The sequence below is a fragment of the Neofelis nebulosa genome, chromosome 12 (genome assembly GCF_028018385.1).
Source record: "Neofelis nebulosa isolate mNeoNeb1 chromosome 12, mNeoNeb1.pri, whole genome shotgun sequence".
NCBI lineage: Eukaryota > Metazoa > Chordata > Mammalia > Carnivora > Felidae > Neofelis > Neofelis nebulosa.
In genome coordinates, this window is record NC_080793.1 from 5,673,126 (window position 1) to 5,685,884 (window position 12,759).

General features: G+C 57.9%; 1 protein-coding gene and 1 long non-coding RNA gene across 2 annotated transcripts in view; one reads left to right on the forward strand and one right to left on the reverse strand.

The window, feature by feature from the left end:
• Positions 1-610: 610 nt before the first annotated feature.
• The window catches only part of LAMC3 (laminin subunit gamma 3), a 59,295-nt gene continuing 47,146 nt past the window's right edge, over positions 611-12,759 (reverse strand). Inside the window, exons 20-29 of the mRNA XM_058693796.1 lie at positions 11,906-12,111; positions 11,458-11,534; positions 10,854-10,988; positions 9,536-9,683; positions 8,368-8,511; positions 8,110-8,212; positions 5,397-5,596; positions 4,690-4,836; positions 4,481-4,580; positions 611-2,075 (exon numbers count right to left, since the gene is read on the reverse strand). Of these exons, the coding sequence (XP_058549779.1) occupies positions 1,825-2,075; positions 4,481-4,580; positions 4,690-4,836; positions 5,397-5,596; positions 8,110-8,212; positions 8,368-8,511; positions 9,536-9,683; positions 10,854-10,988; positions 11,458-11,534; positions 11,906-12,111 (1,511 nt within the window). The 3' untranslated portion in view covers positions 611-1,824. The remainder of the gene's footprint in view (positions 2,076-4,480; positions 4,581-4,689; positions 4,837-5,396; positions 5,597-8,109; positions 8,213-8,367; positions 8,512-9,535; positions 9,684-10,853; positions 10,989-11,457; positions 11,535-11,905; positions 12,112-12,759) is intronic.
• On the forward strand, positions 7,124-12,595 carry LOC131491178 (uncharacterized). The gene is made up of 2 exons (XR_009251345.1): positions 7,124-7,898; positions 8,748-12,595. It is a non-coding gene; the product is annotated as an uncharacterized LOC131491178 (long non-coding RNA).

The window sequence follows — 12,759 nt, forward strand, 5'->3', positions numbered from 1 at the left end:
TCCATATCCTCCCAGCAAACTCCCCTTTTTTATTTAAACGAACCTGAAAGGGGTTCAGGCTACATGGCCAAACCGTATATGCTCCATAGTCCGTCCTACCCACACAACCTGGCTTCCTGGAGTGATCCGTGCTGGCCAGGCCTCCACCCTGCAAACCCTGAGCTATGGAATGTTGCCGCTGTCTCCCCACCCTTTGAGGCCTGGCCCAAAGCCTTCCTTCTCCTCCTCATTGGGGTCGCTCCCTGGGCCTTTTTGTGCCAGGGGACACGTGATTTTGAGTTCACTGTTTCCTGCCCCAGAGGTCAGCAGAGGGCCCCTCATGCTCCCCTAGACGTTGCCTGATAACCCCCTGCAGCAGAGAGGAGAGAGTAGGTGACTATGGTCACAGGACCCCAGCAAAGCCCTCGCCATGGGGAGACCCCGGCAAAGCCAGTGAGCTCAGCTCTTGCCGCCTTCCTGGTATTGCACGGGCGCAAGACGGATCACGGAACATTCTTGTACCTACCCATTGGGTGCTGGGTGTGTGCATCCACGTGCCAGGGTAGTGAGTCGGCACCCACAGCCAGGGCCCCTGCTGCGAACCAGCAGAAGACCAAAGGCATGCCACCCAGCGGGTAAAGGGGTCCTTTATTTTCACATTACACAGAACTGGTTCATGCTGCTGCCAGTGCCCCCTGCCTGGGGCCAAAAGAGCCATGGGAGGGGTGGTGGGTCCCCTGAAGCACCTGTCCCAGGGCAGACTATCTGCTGTCTACCAGGAAGAGGGCCCTGGGAAAGGGGCGGGGCCCCGGGAGAAAGTACCAGGAATTCTGGACGGAGGCTGGCAGGGGGGGCCTGGCCACAGGGGGACTCCCCAGCAGGACGGACCAGAGTGGCAGCCAGGCCTCCACACCCTGCAGGGGCCTCCCTGGTGGCAGGTGGGGCCACAGGGCCTTAGGGTCAGTGTCAGTCAGTCAAAGGCCAACTGGGGTCGGGGGGTTACAAAGAGGAGCTCCCACATGACCCCAGTCTCCCCGACCCAGGCCCCTTCAGGCCCTTGAGGTGCAGCTTTTTTGGATGGGCCACAGGCCGAAAGGTGCACCGGGGCCCAGGGCATGTGATTCCCAGGATCTTCAGAACAAAGTATTCTACAAAGTCAGTGGTAGCCGTGCAGGGGTGGGCCATCTTCCCAGCCAACTGCACAGGCTGTGCCATGGCCCCAGGAGTCCCCGGGCCTCAGGCTCCACTGCTGAGACCCCCCCTCCTAGGATCTGGTCCCTCGGCTGCACTGAGCTGCTCGGGGTGTGTGTGTGTGTGTGGCAGGTGGGAAGCTGCGGGACAGGGGGTAGCTCTGGGGCTGGGGGCTCTGGCTCTTGCGGAACCCCACCCCGATCTCTGCAGATGGCCCCCCTCAGCCTCTTAAGCACCGACTCGGCCTGGGTCCTTGCCTTCAGGAGCCAAGAGTGGGTATGTTAGTGCCAGAAGGTAGCTAACATAACTCCTCCAGCATCCAGAACTCAGTACTTGACTGTGGACCGACTGCAACGTGGGCATGGAGAGAGGGACTTGCATGCGTGTGCACGTTGTGTCCACAGGTATTGTGGACGTGCTATTGACACGCGGTGTGCGTGTTTATGCGTCACGGCACGGGACGTGCGCCAATGGAGGTGGGCACGGCCGCCTGGCTGAACCGCGTATGTACCTCCACGCTGGCGGGAACGGAGGGGATGCAGGCATGGGCTTGGAAGGCGACGTGAGGATCCCCTTGGGGTGGGCACACCGAGCAGCAGGCTGTGGCGGGTGCGTGCCCGGGCTAGGGCCGCAGCGGGGGGGTCTGGGCGGCCCTCACCGCCAGCTGGCACAGCTCTTGGGCAGGCTCTGCAGAATGGCTTCCAGGTTCTGCTTGTCAGCACGGATCTCCGCGAGGTCGTTCTCGAAGCTCTGGATCTGCAGCTCCTGCTGCTTGGACTCCTGCTCCAACAGCCTCAGTTTCCCCTGCAGGGCCCCCGGCGGGCTCAGCCGCAGCCTCAGGCGCTCCAGTGCCCACTGGGTCTCGTTCAGGGCCTGGGCTGGGGCGTGGTGGGTGTCCAGTGACCCTGCAGAGGGGCACAGACGGCCTCAGCACAGGCCAGCTCCCCTGCAGGCCCCAGAGGCCTGTTCGGCCCCCATCCCGGAGACCCTTGCCAGCCCAGAGTTTCCAGGATCCTGACTGCCCACAATCTACCAGGAAAGCAAGGGACCAAGAGAGGACGGTGTGCCTGGCCGGGGCACCCCACTGGGTTCACGTGAAAGCTCTGAAACTTTCCCCCTGGGCAGCCCTGGGCAACTGTTCATCTTTGTTGCTGATAAAAAGAAGGCTCTGTGTGCATCCTGAGTCCACTTCCCGATGCCAGTGTGTGCGCACAAGGTCCCCGTGATTCCTGCTGGCTCCCCCCACATACCACTGTTGATTTACCAAGAGCACACATTTACAGGTACACCTATGCTGGGATGTGGACGGCCACTGGGGTAAAAAGCAGCATCTCTGGCATTAGATTGAGGGCTGGGAAGCAGGCAGTGGGGTTTCGTCCTGGCCCAGCATGGATTAACTCTGTTTCTTGGAGTTAAGGACTTCCCAGAGCCTCTCCAGGGGGACAACAAGGAGGTGGGGGCCTGGCGCTCAGGTTTGAACTTGCTGGTGGTGGCGGAGTGCAATCTGCAGTCTGTGTGTCCCACCTGGCCCCTGTCACCTTGTCATTTAAGGGTGACATTCAACAGGAAGACAAGGCTCAGCCAGGCGGGAGAGTAGTGGGGAGGGGGAAGGAGGTTCTAAATGGCTTCTAAACCCGCGGGATCCCTATGGGCCTAGGGCTCTCGCTAGCCCTGAATTTCCCGGGCAATGAGGGTGGCAGTTGGAGGGCAGGCAGTGGCAGGAGCTGAAACAGGGGCAGGAAGAGGCAGAGGAGAGCCGAGCCCTGCCAGCCTGGGCAGGTCCTGCTCCCCGCAAAGACCTTGAGAGGCCCCACCATCCACAGGGAAGTCCAAACTGCCCGGCCTTCTAGCAAATTCAGGTTCAGGCTGCCGGCACACTCCACGTGCCCCTCTGGGGCTCCCAGGCACCGGGGTGGGGTCCAGCTGCGGGCTGTCCACTCCTGCAGCCCCAAGTCAAGCAAGGCACCAGCACGAGCAAATAAATGATCGCAATCGCCAAAGCAGCTTTACCCTCACAGTGTGCTTGCTCTGTGCTGGGCACTGTGTCCTGTACTCCGGGTCCTTGGTGCCGGGTGCGGACCGGTGGCTACAAGGGGGCACTCTGAATTGGTTAGACCCGCGTGGGAACCTCAGCTTCCCCACCGCCTGGCTGTGGGGCCCTGGGCACACCGTGTAAACTCTCCGAGCCTCAGACTGCCCATCTGCAAAATGGCAAGCGAATCTGTAACCTTGCCTTGAAAGCGGAGAATGAGGATTCTAGGAGATCACGTGTGCAAATAGCTTAGCGTGGGCCTGGCATGCAGGCAAAACGCAGAATGTGGTGATTCTTCCCCTTATTAATAATGATAAATGAAATGCCGTACGTGGGTGAGCCTGAGGACGTGACACTAAGGGACAGAAGCCAGCCACAGAAGGACAAATGCTGTGTGAGTCCATCGATAGGAGGTCCTTAAGAGTGTTAAGTTCATAGAGACCGAAAGAGAACGGGGAGGGCCAGGGGCTGGGGGCACAGGGAATTCACATCCAATGGGTGCAGAGTGGTTGGGTTGGAAGATGGGAAAGTTCTGGAGACAGATGGTGATGATGGATGCAAAACACTGTGAATGTGCTTAAGGCCACTGAAGTGTGGGCTTAAAGATGGTCACAACGGCAGATTTTATGTTATGTGTATCTTACCACAATTTTTAACACTGCCTACCTGCTGTCCCCCCACCCCTTCCCCTGCTCCGAGGCCTCCATGCTTTGGTGGGGACTGTCCCCCTCACCCTGAAATGTCTCCTTACTGAGGCTCTTCTCGATTCTTCCTCCTCCCTGAGAGCTGCTGTTGACGGACTCACACCCCACAGCGTGGCAACCGCCTCTAAGTGACCCGAGCGTTACTCCCATTTTACAGATGGGGGAACTGAGGTACAGAGAGGCAGAGTGGTTTTCCCAAGGTCTCACGGCCAAGCCCCAGCACATGATCTCGATGCCAGATGGCTTCTGTGACATCCTCTCTCCTCCTCTGAAACCCTCAACACTCAGGGCCGATCTGCCCCTGTGGTACCCACACGCGTTCTGTGTGTGATGAGTTTTCCGTGTCTCCCTCCCCACCCCCCAGACTAGTGGCCCCTGGGGGCACACAGTGAATGGACACCAGCCCCACCTCGCATGGGGGCCTGGGGCTGTTACAAATGCTTGTGGCTGGGGAGGAGGGGGAACCCTGTGTAGACGAGGGCAAGGAGGAAATCTCTAGGACTGAGCCTCACAGAAGGTCCCCGAGGTGCTCCAGGGACCCAGGGGACCCGGGCCCAGCCTTGGGTCTCCTTACCCAGCCTGGCAAGTAGCTCCAACAAGGCCTGGACGTCCTCTTCCAGGGACGTGCGCGATTCCCAGATCTGTCGCTCCACGGCACGCAGCCCGGCACCCACCTTGGGAGGGAGGGAAAGCTTGAGCGGTGCCCTGCTGGCTCTGGGGCCAGAAGGAAATGGGTGTGTGTGTGTGTGTGTGTGTAGGGGGGGGGGGTCTGGGCCCACGTACCTGCTCGGCTTTCTCCAGCTCCTGTCGGCGGGTTTGTGAGGCTAGCACCTGCCGCGAGGCCTGTCGGAGCGTCGCCTGCGCCTGGCTGGACAGCCGGCCTGCCCGGCGATGCTCCTGCTTCCCGTCCCTCAGCAAGGCCCTGGCGAGCTGCGGGGTGGGCAGCAGAGGCAGGGAGAAGAGGGGGAGTGGAGTAAGTCCTTTCAGAGGTAAGGAGCACGTCCAACAGTAACGCCAAGCAGTCATCGAATCGCGCACCAGATCATTCATTCATTCCACAAGCGTGTCCTGGGTGCCGGCTACATGCACAAAGTCAGTGGGGGCTGGGGGAGGCACCTGGGCTACACTTCGGCCCCGGTTCAAAAGCGAGAGCCTAGAAGTTTGGGGAGCAAAGCCCAGCAGATCTAGGTGAGGTTCCTGGTCGCGTGATTTAAGTTCCTACACCAGGCTGGTACTCAGGGTCCCCACCTGTCCGACAGGGACAACAGTGACACCTGTTTGTCGAGGACTCAACAGCTTGAATGGTGGTTTCTCAGAGCCTGGGAACCACTGAGCCCTCAGTAAGTGTGGAGCATTCAGCACTGTGTACACGGAAGGGGGCAGATCTGTAGGGACTACGTTTAACCTCCACAAGGGCAGCCCTTGTATGATAGCCCGCCCACAGGCCCAGGAGGCAGGGACGTCACCGCTGTCACATCAGTGGCCCTGACCTTAGCACTGTCCTCAGCCAACATCTTGGCTTCGCGGCCCTTCTTCTTGGCACTGGAGGAGACAGACGCCGCATTTCCCAGCATCCTCTCCGCCTGCTTGGTCTTCTTTTTCAAGTCTGGAAGGAGCCTGCCCCTGACCACGCCTGCCTTCCTCCCCAGCGTGGCCCGGTCCTTGGGCGAAGGAAACTGCGGCTTCATTCCTGCAAACCGGGGACAGGCTGGGTCAGCGGGGCGGGCTCGTGGCTCGTGACCCTCGAGGGCCAGTCACCACCAGACGCCCGACCCTCAGACGACGTGAGCGGAGGTCCGAGACGCAGGAGATACACGTGTAACCTTCTCAGGCTCGTCTGGGGAGCAAACGAATCATCAGCGACACATACTGCTCGGTGAATGTAAAGATTCGCGTTATATCGTGAAAGTTATTAAAATCACAAAAGTACACGGGGCACCTGCGTGGCTCAGTGGGTTGAGCGTCCGACTTTGGCTCACGGGTCGTGAGTTCGAGCCCCACATCGGGCTCGCTGCTGTCAGCACAGAGCCGGCTTCGGATCCTCTGTCCTCCTCTCTCTCGCCCCTCCCCCACGCACACGCTCTCAAAAATAAACGTTAACAAGTGGATAACAATGAATACAAACAATAAAATCACAAAACCACAGGGTGTTCAGGGCCTGGGCCAAGGCTGGGAAGTCACCCTTGGCCGACGGGGAGTCACAGCACAGGACCCAGCAAATCCACTCAGCTCTTTGTTTTTGTGCCTCATCGATTTCTAAAAGGGCTTTAGGCAACTTACAGTGATAGGTAAGTCAACGAGACTGGACCGCTAAAATGAAAAACCAAGGGCCATATGTAATTGGGGGGATGAGGAAGGGAAAAAGAGGGGTGAGAAGTGCCAGAAAATTAGGATAACGACGTGGCAGGCAGTGAATGCTCTATTTACCTCTGAGCTTCCTGGCAGCCAAGATAAAAAGAGAGGTATTACAATGTGCATAGGCTTGATTATCTAATCAGGAGTAGTTTCCCTCTGTAAAGAAGAGAGACTTTCTCCCTTCCTTTCAGATAAAATTCTAAGGGAAATCAGGAATACTGATTATAGTCAAATTTTTGAAAGAATCAAGCCTTCTAAGGCAGAATACCACATCCTTTTTCTGAAGATAATCCAGAAATAGGATCGACTTCGCTTCTTGTACACAAAATTGGGTGTTTCTTAAAACACACTCTGCGGAGAACTAATTCTATGGAGATATTAACAAACGTCAGGAGGAAACATCAGTTAAGCTTACATATAAAAATAACCAGTTTTCTTTAATGCAGGACTTCTCAGAGCCTTTAATAGGGGCACACGGTATGGCCTCAAGAAGGCGCCATAGTAGTGACATTTCCTAAACTTATTTGAACACAAACCCACTCTTGGTAGATCATGTCTTGGGCTAATTCACCCCGTGAACTTTCCTTTCATCCTGAATGCCACCTGGGCCCAGGCCAACGGGTAGGGACAGAGGGTGTCTCGGAAAAGGGGCAGGAAGGGGGGGAAAGAACCTGGGGTTAGAGGTTTGCGATGAGTCCTTGTGTGGATCACAGTACTGCACCAGGGAGGCAAATTTCCATGCGGTATACCCAACAGTGAGAAGGTGATGCCTCGTGAGGTAGTGAGCACACAATCATTGGAGGTAGGCAAGCAGAGGGTGCGTGAGTCCCCTGCCCCCTGAGGGGGTTGTTTTAGCAGCCCTGATCATTTTAATGTCCTAAAATCCTAATATTCCACCACCACGTATCACTGGATTTACATTTTCCTAAACACAACTTAGAGCCAAGTGCACAGGGCCATGCCTTCCCCGTCGGAAGCCCCCGACCGGTGAGCGACCAAGACTTCAGACCACAGAGGAGCCTAGAGAATAGGACGCACTGACCAGCTCACCCTCTGTCCCAGAGGCTAGGGGCCCCTGGCTGGAGCCACATCTCTCAGAGGCAGTGGGGAGGGTCGGGAAGGAAGTCTGTAGAACCGGGATCAAGCAGGGCCTGGCTTCCGGTCTCAGACCCCAAGGGGCCTCTGGCGCTGAGCATGTTCCTGTTTTATCCAGCTCGTTGGTGCAGAGCCACGGATAAAGGGCAAAGAAGACATCAGAGAAGCCTATGCCACAGGGGGACACGGAGCTGGAGAATCCTAACACTGGGCGGTTTCCATTCAGCACCTCTCTGACCCAGGGACAGTCACCACCAATCCCTTCCTTCCCTTGGTCTACACATCTATGAAATGCGACCACTTAAGCCTCATTTTCCTAAAGCACAAAGGAAACCTGGACTGGCATCGACCCACACCCCCTTCCTAAAGAGAACTCTGCCTCCCTCCCTGCGGCCCCAGCTGAACCCTGGACGGTGGCAGCCGTTTGTACCAGGTGGCAGGACCCCCGGCCAGGGCAGACGAGACCAGGAATGGATAGTCGATGGCATCGGATTCGGCCCTGACGGGCTCCGTGTGTGGTCTGATGGCTGACAGCCGTGTGGGTGAGTACCCGGTGAGAGGTGTGTGAGGCCACGTCAAGCAGCCCCGGGAGGGGTCCCAGCCGGGGGTGGGGGGAAGAGCTGCTTGGCTTATGCCCACACAACTGGACTTCTGTCTCCTGTGGCCCGGCTGCCCCGGCTGAGGCAAGAGTCCAGGTGGCTGTCACGGGCAAACATGCATCAAGAAGCCCAGGGCTCGGCAAGGCACGCATACCCTCCAGGTCGGCCAGCAGGGTCCTGGCTCCCGTGACAGTCACTGTGGCAGCCTGGACGGATGAGGAAGCCCGGGTCAGGGCGGCTCTGGCCTGCTGGCGTAGCTGGAGAGAGAAGAGAGAGGCTCGGCAGGTGGGAGACACCGGAGGGATGGGAGGAACTATTTCGGGTCTTTGCCTTTCCCTCTCCTGGACTGCCCACCCCAGGACACCCGCGGGGCAGCCCGGCCAGGTGCCTGCCTCAAAGGACATGAGCCCACCTGTGTGAGGGGCTCGGTCTTCCGCAGCACGGCCTGGGCAGTGGCCTGGAGGACCCGGGCAGCCTCGGTGACCACACGCTCTCTAGATGCAACTGTCTTCTCCAGGGCCTGTGCCTTCAGACCCAGGGCCCCGGCCTCGGACTTCTGCAGGGAGATGATGGGCTCAGGCAGGGCCTGGCAGGAAGGTCCGTGGGGCAGATCCTCTACCGGGTGGGAGGCGCCCAGGGACAGGAATGGCGGGGATAGGGCTCCCTGTGGACCCCAGGAAGAAGGGGAGCCAGGGCGGGGGACACGGACACCAGGCTGGAGAACCTGTCCCAGACTCCAGCCTTACCCACTACTAGGAGCCAGGCCTCCCTGACCTGCATTTCCTTCCCCAGGTCCACAACCTCCGCTGAAACTTTGGGGCCGGACGTATTTCCAAATTCAGAATTTTCCCCGACTTGAGAGAAGCAGAGCCGTGCAGGTGCTGAATATCATCTAACACCTTTGGTGGCATCCGGGGCCACGTTCAGGGCCAAACCCCTTAAAACGTGCATGTTACTCTTCACGTTTGGGGTGAGGGAAGCGAGGACCCCAAATATGCAGCTTCGGGCCAGTCAGGTTTGGCCCCCAGGGCATTTGTATAAGCTTAGTCTCTTTCTTAAAGCGCAGTTTCTGAGTTTTGGGGTTTCAGGATCACTGGGGAGATAACGATGGAGCTGATTTGTCCGGAGGTGCTGAGGGCCACTTTGCATACTGTGCGTGAATCCGCTCCCGGCCCCCACGGACGCAGCCCTAAAATTACCTGAGGGGTGAGCTCTATCTCGCAGAGGAATGAACTGAGGGTGCCGGGAGGGAAAGTGACCTTGGCCAAGGGCACAGATCTGGAGCAGTGGCGCTGGGGATTTGATCCCATGTCCGTCTGGTGCCTTTGCTAATGCCACTATGGAGAAGACACCTGCCCTTGCTATTATTACCACAATCAACAACAAAGACTGGCCGAGCTCTAACTGTGCCAGGCAGGCGCTCTGCCAAGCCAGGGAGGTGGATTATCTCATGTTCATCGACTGCCATATAGTTAAAAATAAGCCACATCGTCCGCCTCTGCCTGGGCCGCACTGGTTTCCCAGCTGCCACATTCTCCGCCCCCCACCCCATGCAGAGCTCCAAGGACGGCGGGGCTGACCAGTCCTGCAGGGGCGGCCAGCGAGGCCGGGCGCAGGGCTGCATCCGCATCAGCTTGCTGCGCGGCGGCCAGCGCCCTCCCAGCTTCGGGCAGCGCCTCTGCCGCAGCCGTGCCCAACGCCTTCTGGGCGGCCTGGACCTCCTGGTACCTGAGAGGAGACAGCAAAGGTGGCTCACAGGGCAGGGCACGGGGCTCTCCTTCCCCGTGGATGTCCCCTACCCCCCTACTGGAGCCCTCTGGCAACCTCCCAGGCAGACCTGCCCTCTGCAGGGTCGGCACCCAGCAGCTGGCCCCGAGACTGGCCGCTAACTCGGCCGCTAACTTGGCAGCTTTCGAATGAATGGAAAAGGCAGCAGAGGCACCACATTCTTGTTTCTTCACTCATTCAATTCAAACGCTCTCTTCTGAAGGGGCTTGGGCTTGGTTTCCACTGGAGAATCATATGTTTTGCAAATATTTGGAGCCTCTGGCTGCATCACGAAGAGGAAAATGCCTAGTGTTGGAGAAGGGACAGCAGCCCAGGCCTCCGGCTTGGCTCGGCTGTGCCCTGGGGTGACCTTGGGCGTGTGGCTCTCCAGATAAATGGATAGCCCTGGGCTCTGAAGACCCTTAGCTTCAAGGTGCTGTAGTTAACCACCTAGAACAGGTTTCCTGTCCCCTCCAGCTACCCACACCCTCCCCTCTCCACCCAGCTCCACAGTGAGCACAGCTGGGACACAGACCCCCCCCTGCTGTCTCTCATCCCTTCCCCACTTCTCAGAGAGCCTGTGCTCCCACCCCTGCCCCGGGAGTGGGTCATGTGACCTCACCCACCCCACCCCCTGTCAGTGGGCTCAGGGCTGGCCACCTGATCTGAGCTGGGCCAATCACATTCTCTCATCTAGGAAGTCAACTCGGGACTTAGTGAGGCCTTGCTGGGTCTCTCTTGACCCTTTGACTGAGGAGGATATAAGAGGGTCACCCAGAGGAGAGAAGCAGAGACCAAGAAGGAAGCTGGTGCCTGAAAGGAGCTGCCTGGGGGGTCTGGGGTGGGGCTGGGGGACGCTGCAGGGGCAAGAAAGAGAGAGGTGCTGCTCTGGACCCTCCTGGTTCAAGTTCTCACCCCTTCTCTCCAGAGGCTGAGCTTAACCCCCAGGCATAAATGTGTTCTTGTAAGGTACCACCCAGTGGGCCCAAGACCTCAGACATCCCCACCCATCCACTCAGAGGGCGTCAGGACTCCGGACGGAAGCCAATTCTGGAACCAGCAGCCTCCAGCCAGGCCCCGTCAGCTGCAGGAGGCCAACTCAAGCTTCCACCCACACCCGGGAGGCCTCACCTGTCCTCCAGTTCCTGCTGGGCCTCCAGGGCCACTGTGCCCTCCACCAGACTCCAGAGAAGCGCATAACTGGTGTTGGAGGCGACTAGGGCCCTCCGCGCAGTGGCCTCAATCTTGGCAGTGGTGTCCCTGTGGCTGTATGGAAATGCCCATTTGATTGTCACCAGGAGCCCATGCAGAAGGGGGCCTGCACCCAAATCCATACCTCCCAGCATGTGGGACTCCCGTCATCCCAAAGTCCAGCCCCAAAGGCCAAGTTCTTCTTCTCCCTCTGCTGGACACACAGCAAAGGCTGATGGGAAGGGACCCACCCATGCCCCCGTGCCCGTTACATTGAGTTTATGCCTGTTGTCCTGGCATAATGATCATTAGGGCCTCTTATCACACCAAAAATCTCAGTTTGGACAATAATGATATGGTCGCCCTCATAAAGACATCACAGAAGAGAGTGTTCAGGACGGCCTGGGTTTGAATCCAGGCAGAGGGGCACCTGTGCAGCTGATCCTGATCTGGGAACCCGCCCCTCCGCCCCCGAGAAGGACTGGGCTCCCTTTCAGACTGTGTGGGCAAGACCTCACCAGGCTCCCGGGGCCTGGGGCCTCACCTCCTGGCAAGGGCACGGGCTTCGGTGGCCAGGTGGCTCCAGGTGGTGGGCTGGCTGGACCCTTCCTGAGGAATCACCTTTAGAGAAGAAATGGAGAGGGGAGGAAGCTGATGGCCATCCTTGAAGAGCAAGGGCCCCATTTGGCTAAATTCCTGGGCAGAACTAAATCGTGCCAGTTATTTTCTATACGCTCAAAGGTAGTCTCAAAGTCAGCACCCGGTGAGCAGATCCCTAGAACGTAGAAACAGCAGTAATGACACCCACCATTCATTCGATGGACATTCACTCTCCCCCTGGAACATGCCTTGTTCTATGCAGACATTATCCCACTAATCAGCAGAAGGGGCGCTGTGTGACCCCCCCCCCTCCATTCTGTAGATGAAACGGAGCCTCTCCAAAGAGGCACAGCCCAGCCACTAGGTCACCAGGTGGGCCCAGGACGTCGTACCAGAGATCTGAGGACAAGGGCCGCCTGCAGAATCTCCTCCTCCGAGGACTCCAGCGCTGCATCTAGGTCCGCCAGCTGGATGCAGGTCTTCTCTGTTCCGGCCCGGGCACAGTGGACACTCCTGCTCAGTGCGCGCAGCTGCTCCCGGGCAGCCTTCACAGCACCTTCGAGGCCTGTCACCTGCTCCTGGAAGGCTTCCCGGGCTCCTGCATGAAGCCCGGGTAGAGTCCAGGGTCACAGAGCAGTTGATGCTTTACAACAAAGCACCCACCTTCGGGGGCCCCCATCTGTGCCTGGACTCTGCCTGGGCACAGCTTAGCTCTGTCACCAGACTTGAGCACCAACCACTACCAGTCAGCTCCAAGGGAAGAGCCTTCTCATTTTACAAATGCCAAGACTGAGGCCCCGAGAAGGCAAATCACGACCCAAGGCCTCCCCCGTAGAAAGTCCGCCACAGATGAAGGACTGGAAGGAACTCAGGTCTGCTAGAGCCACAAGCAATTCCTGAATCTGAGACAGCAGAAATGCCCCCACCTTGAGTCAGCTCTGTGATCTGCAGTGTGGGTCGGTATGGTCGTTGTAACACACAGCATCTGGAAGCTCTCTGTTCTGATCATTAGTCTTGCTAACAAGTGCTCAGCTTACCTATGCCTGACTGCTAAAGGAGCATAAATGCTTATGAACACGAAATTATACAGAAGAGTCCATTCATTTTCAATACTTCCTAAATTGCGGTGTCCCAAGGCCAAATTCCACCTGGCTCTAATAACAGGTTTTTTTGCTTTTGTTTTTTTCTCACGTACTTGTTTATTTCTATTCTATACTGGGGAATGAGTAAAATGGCCAACAGTCAA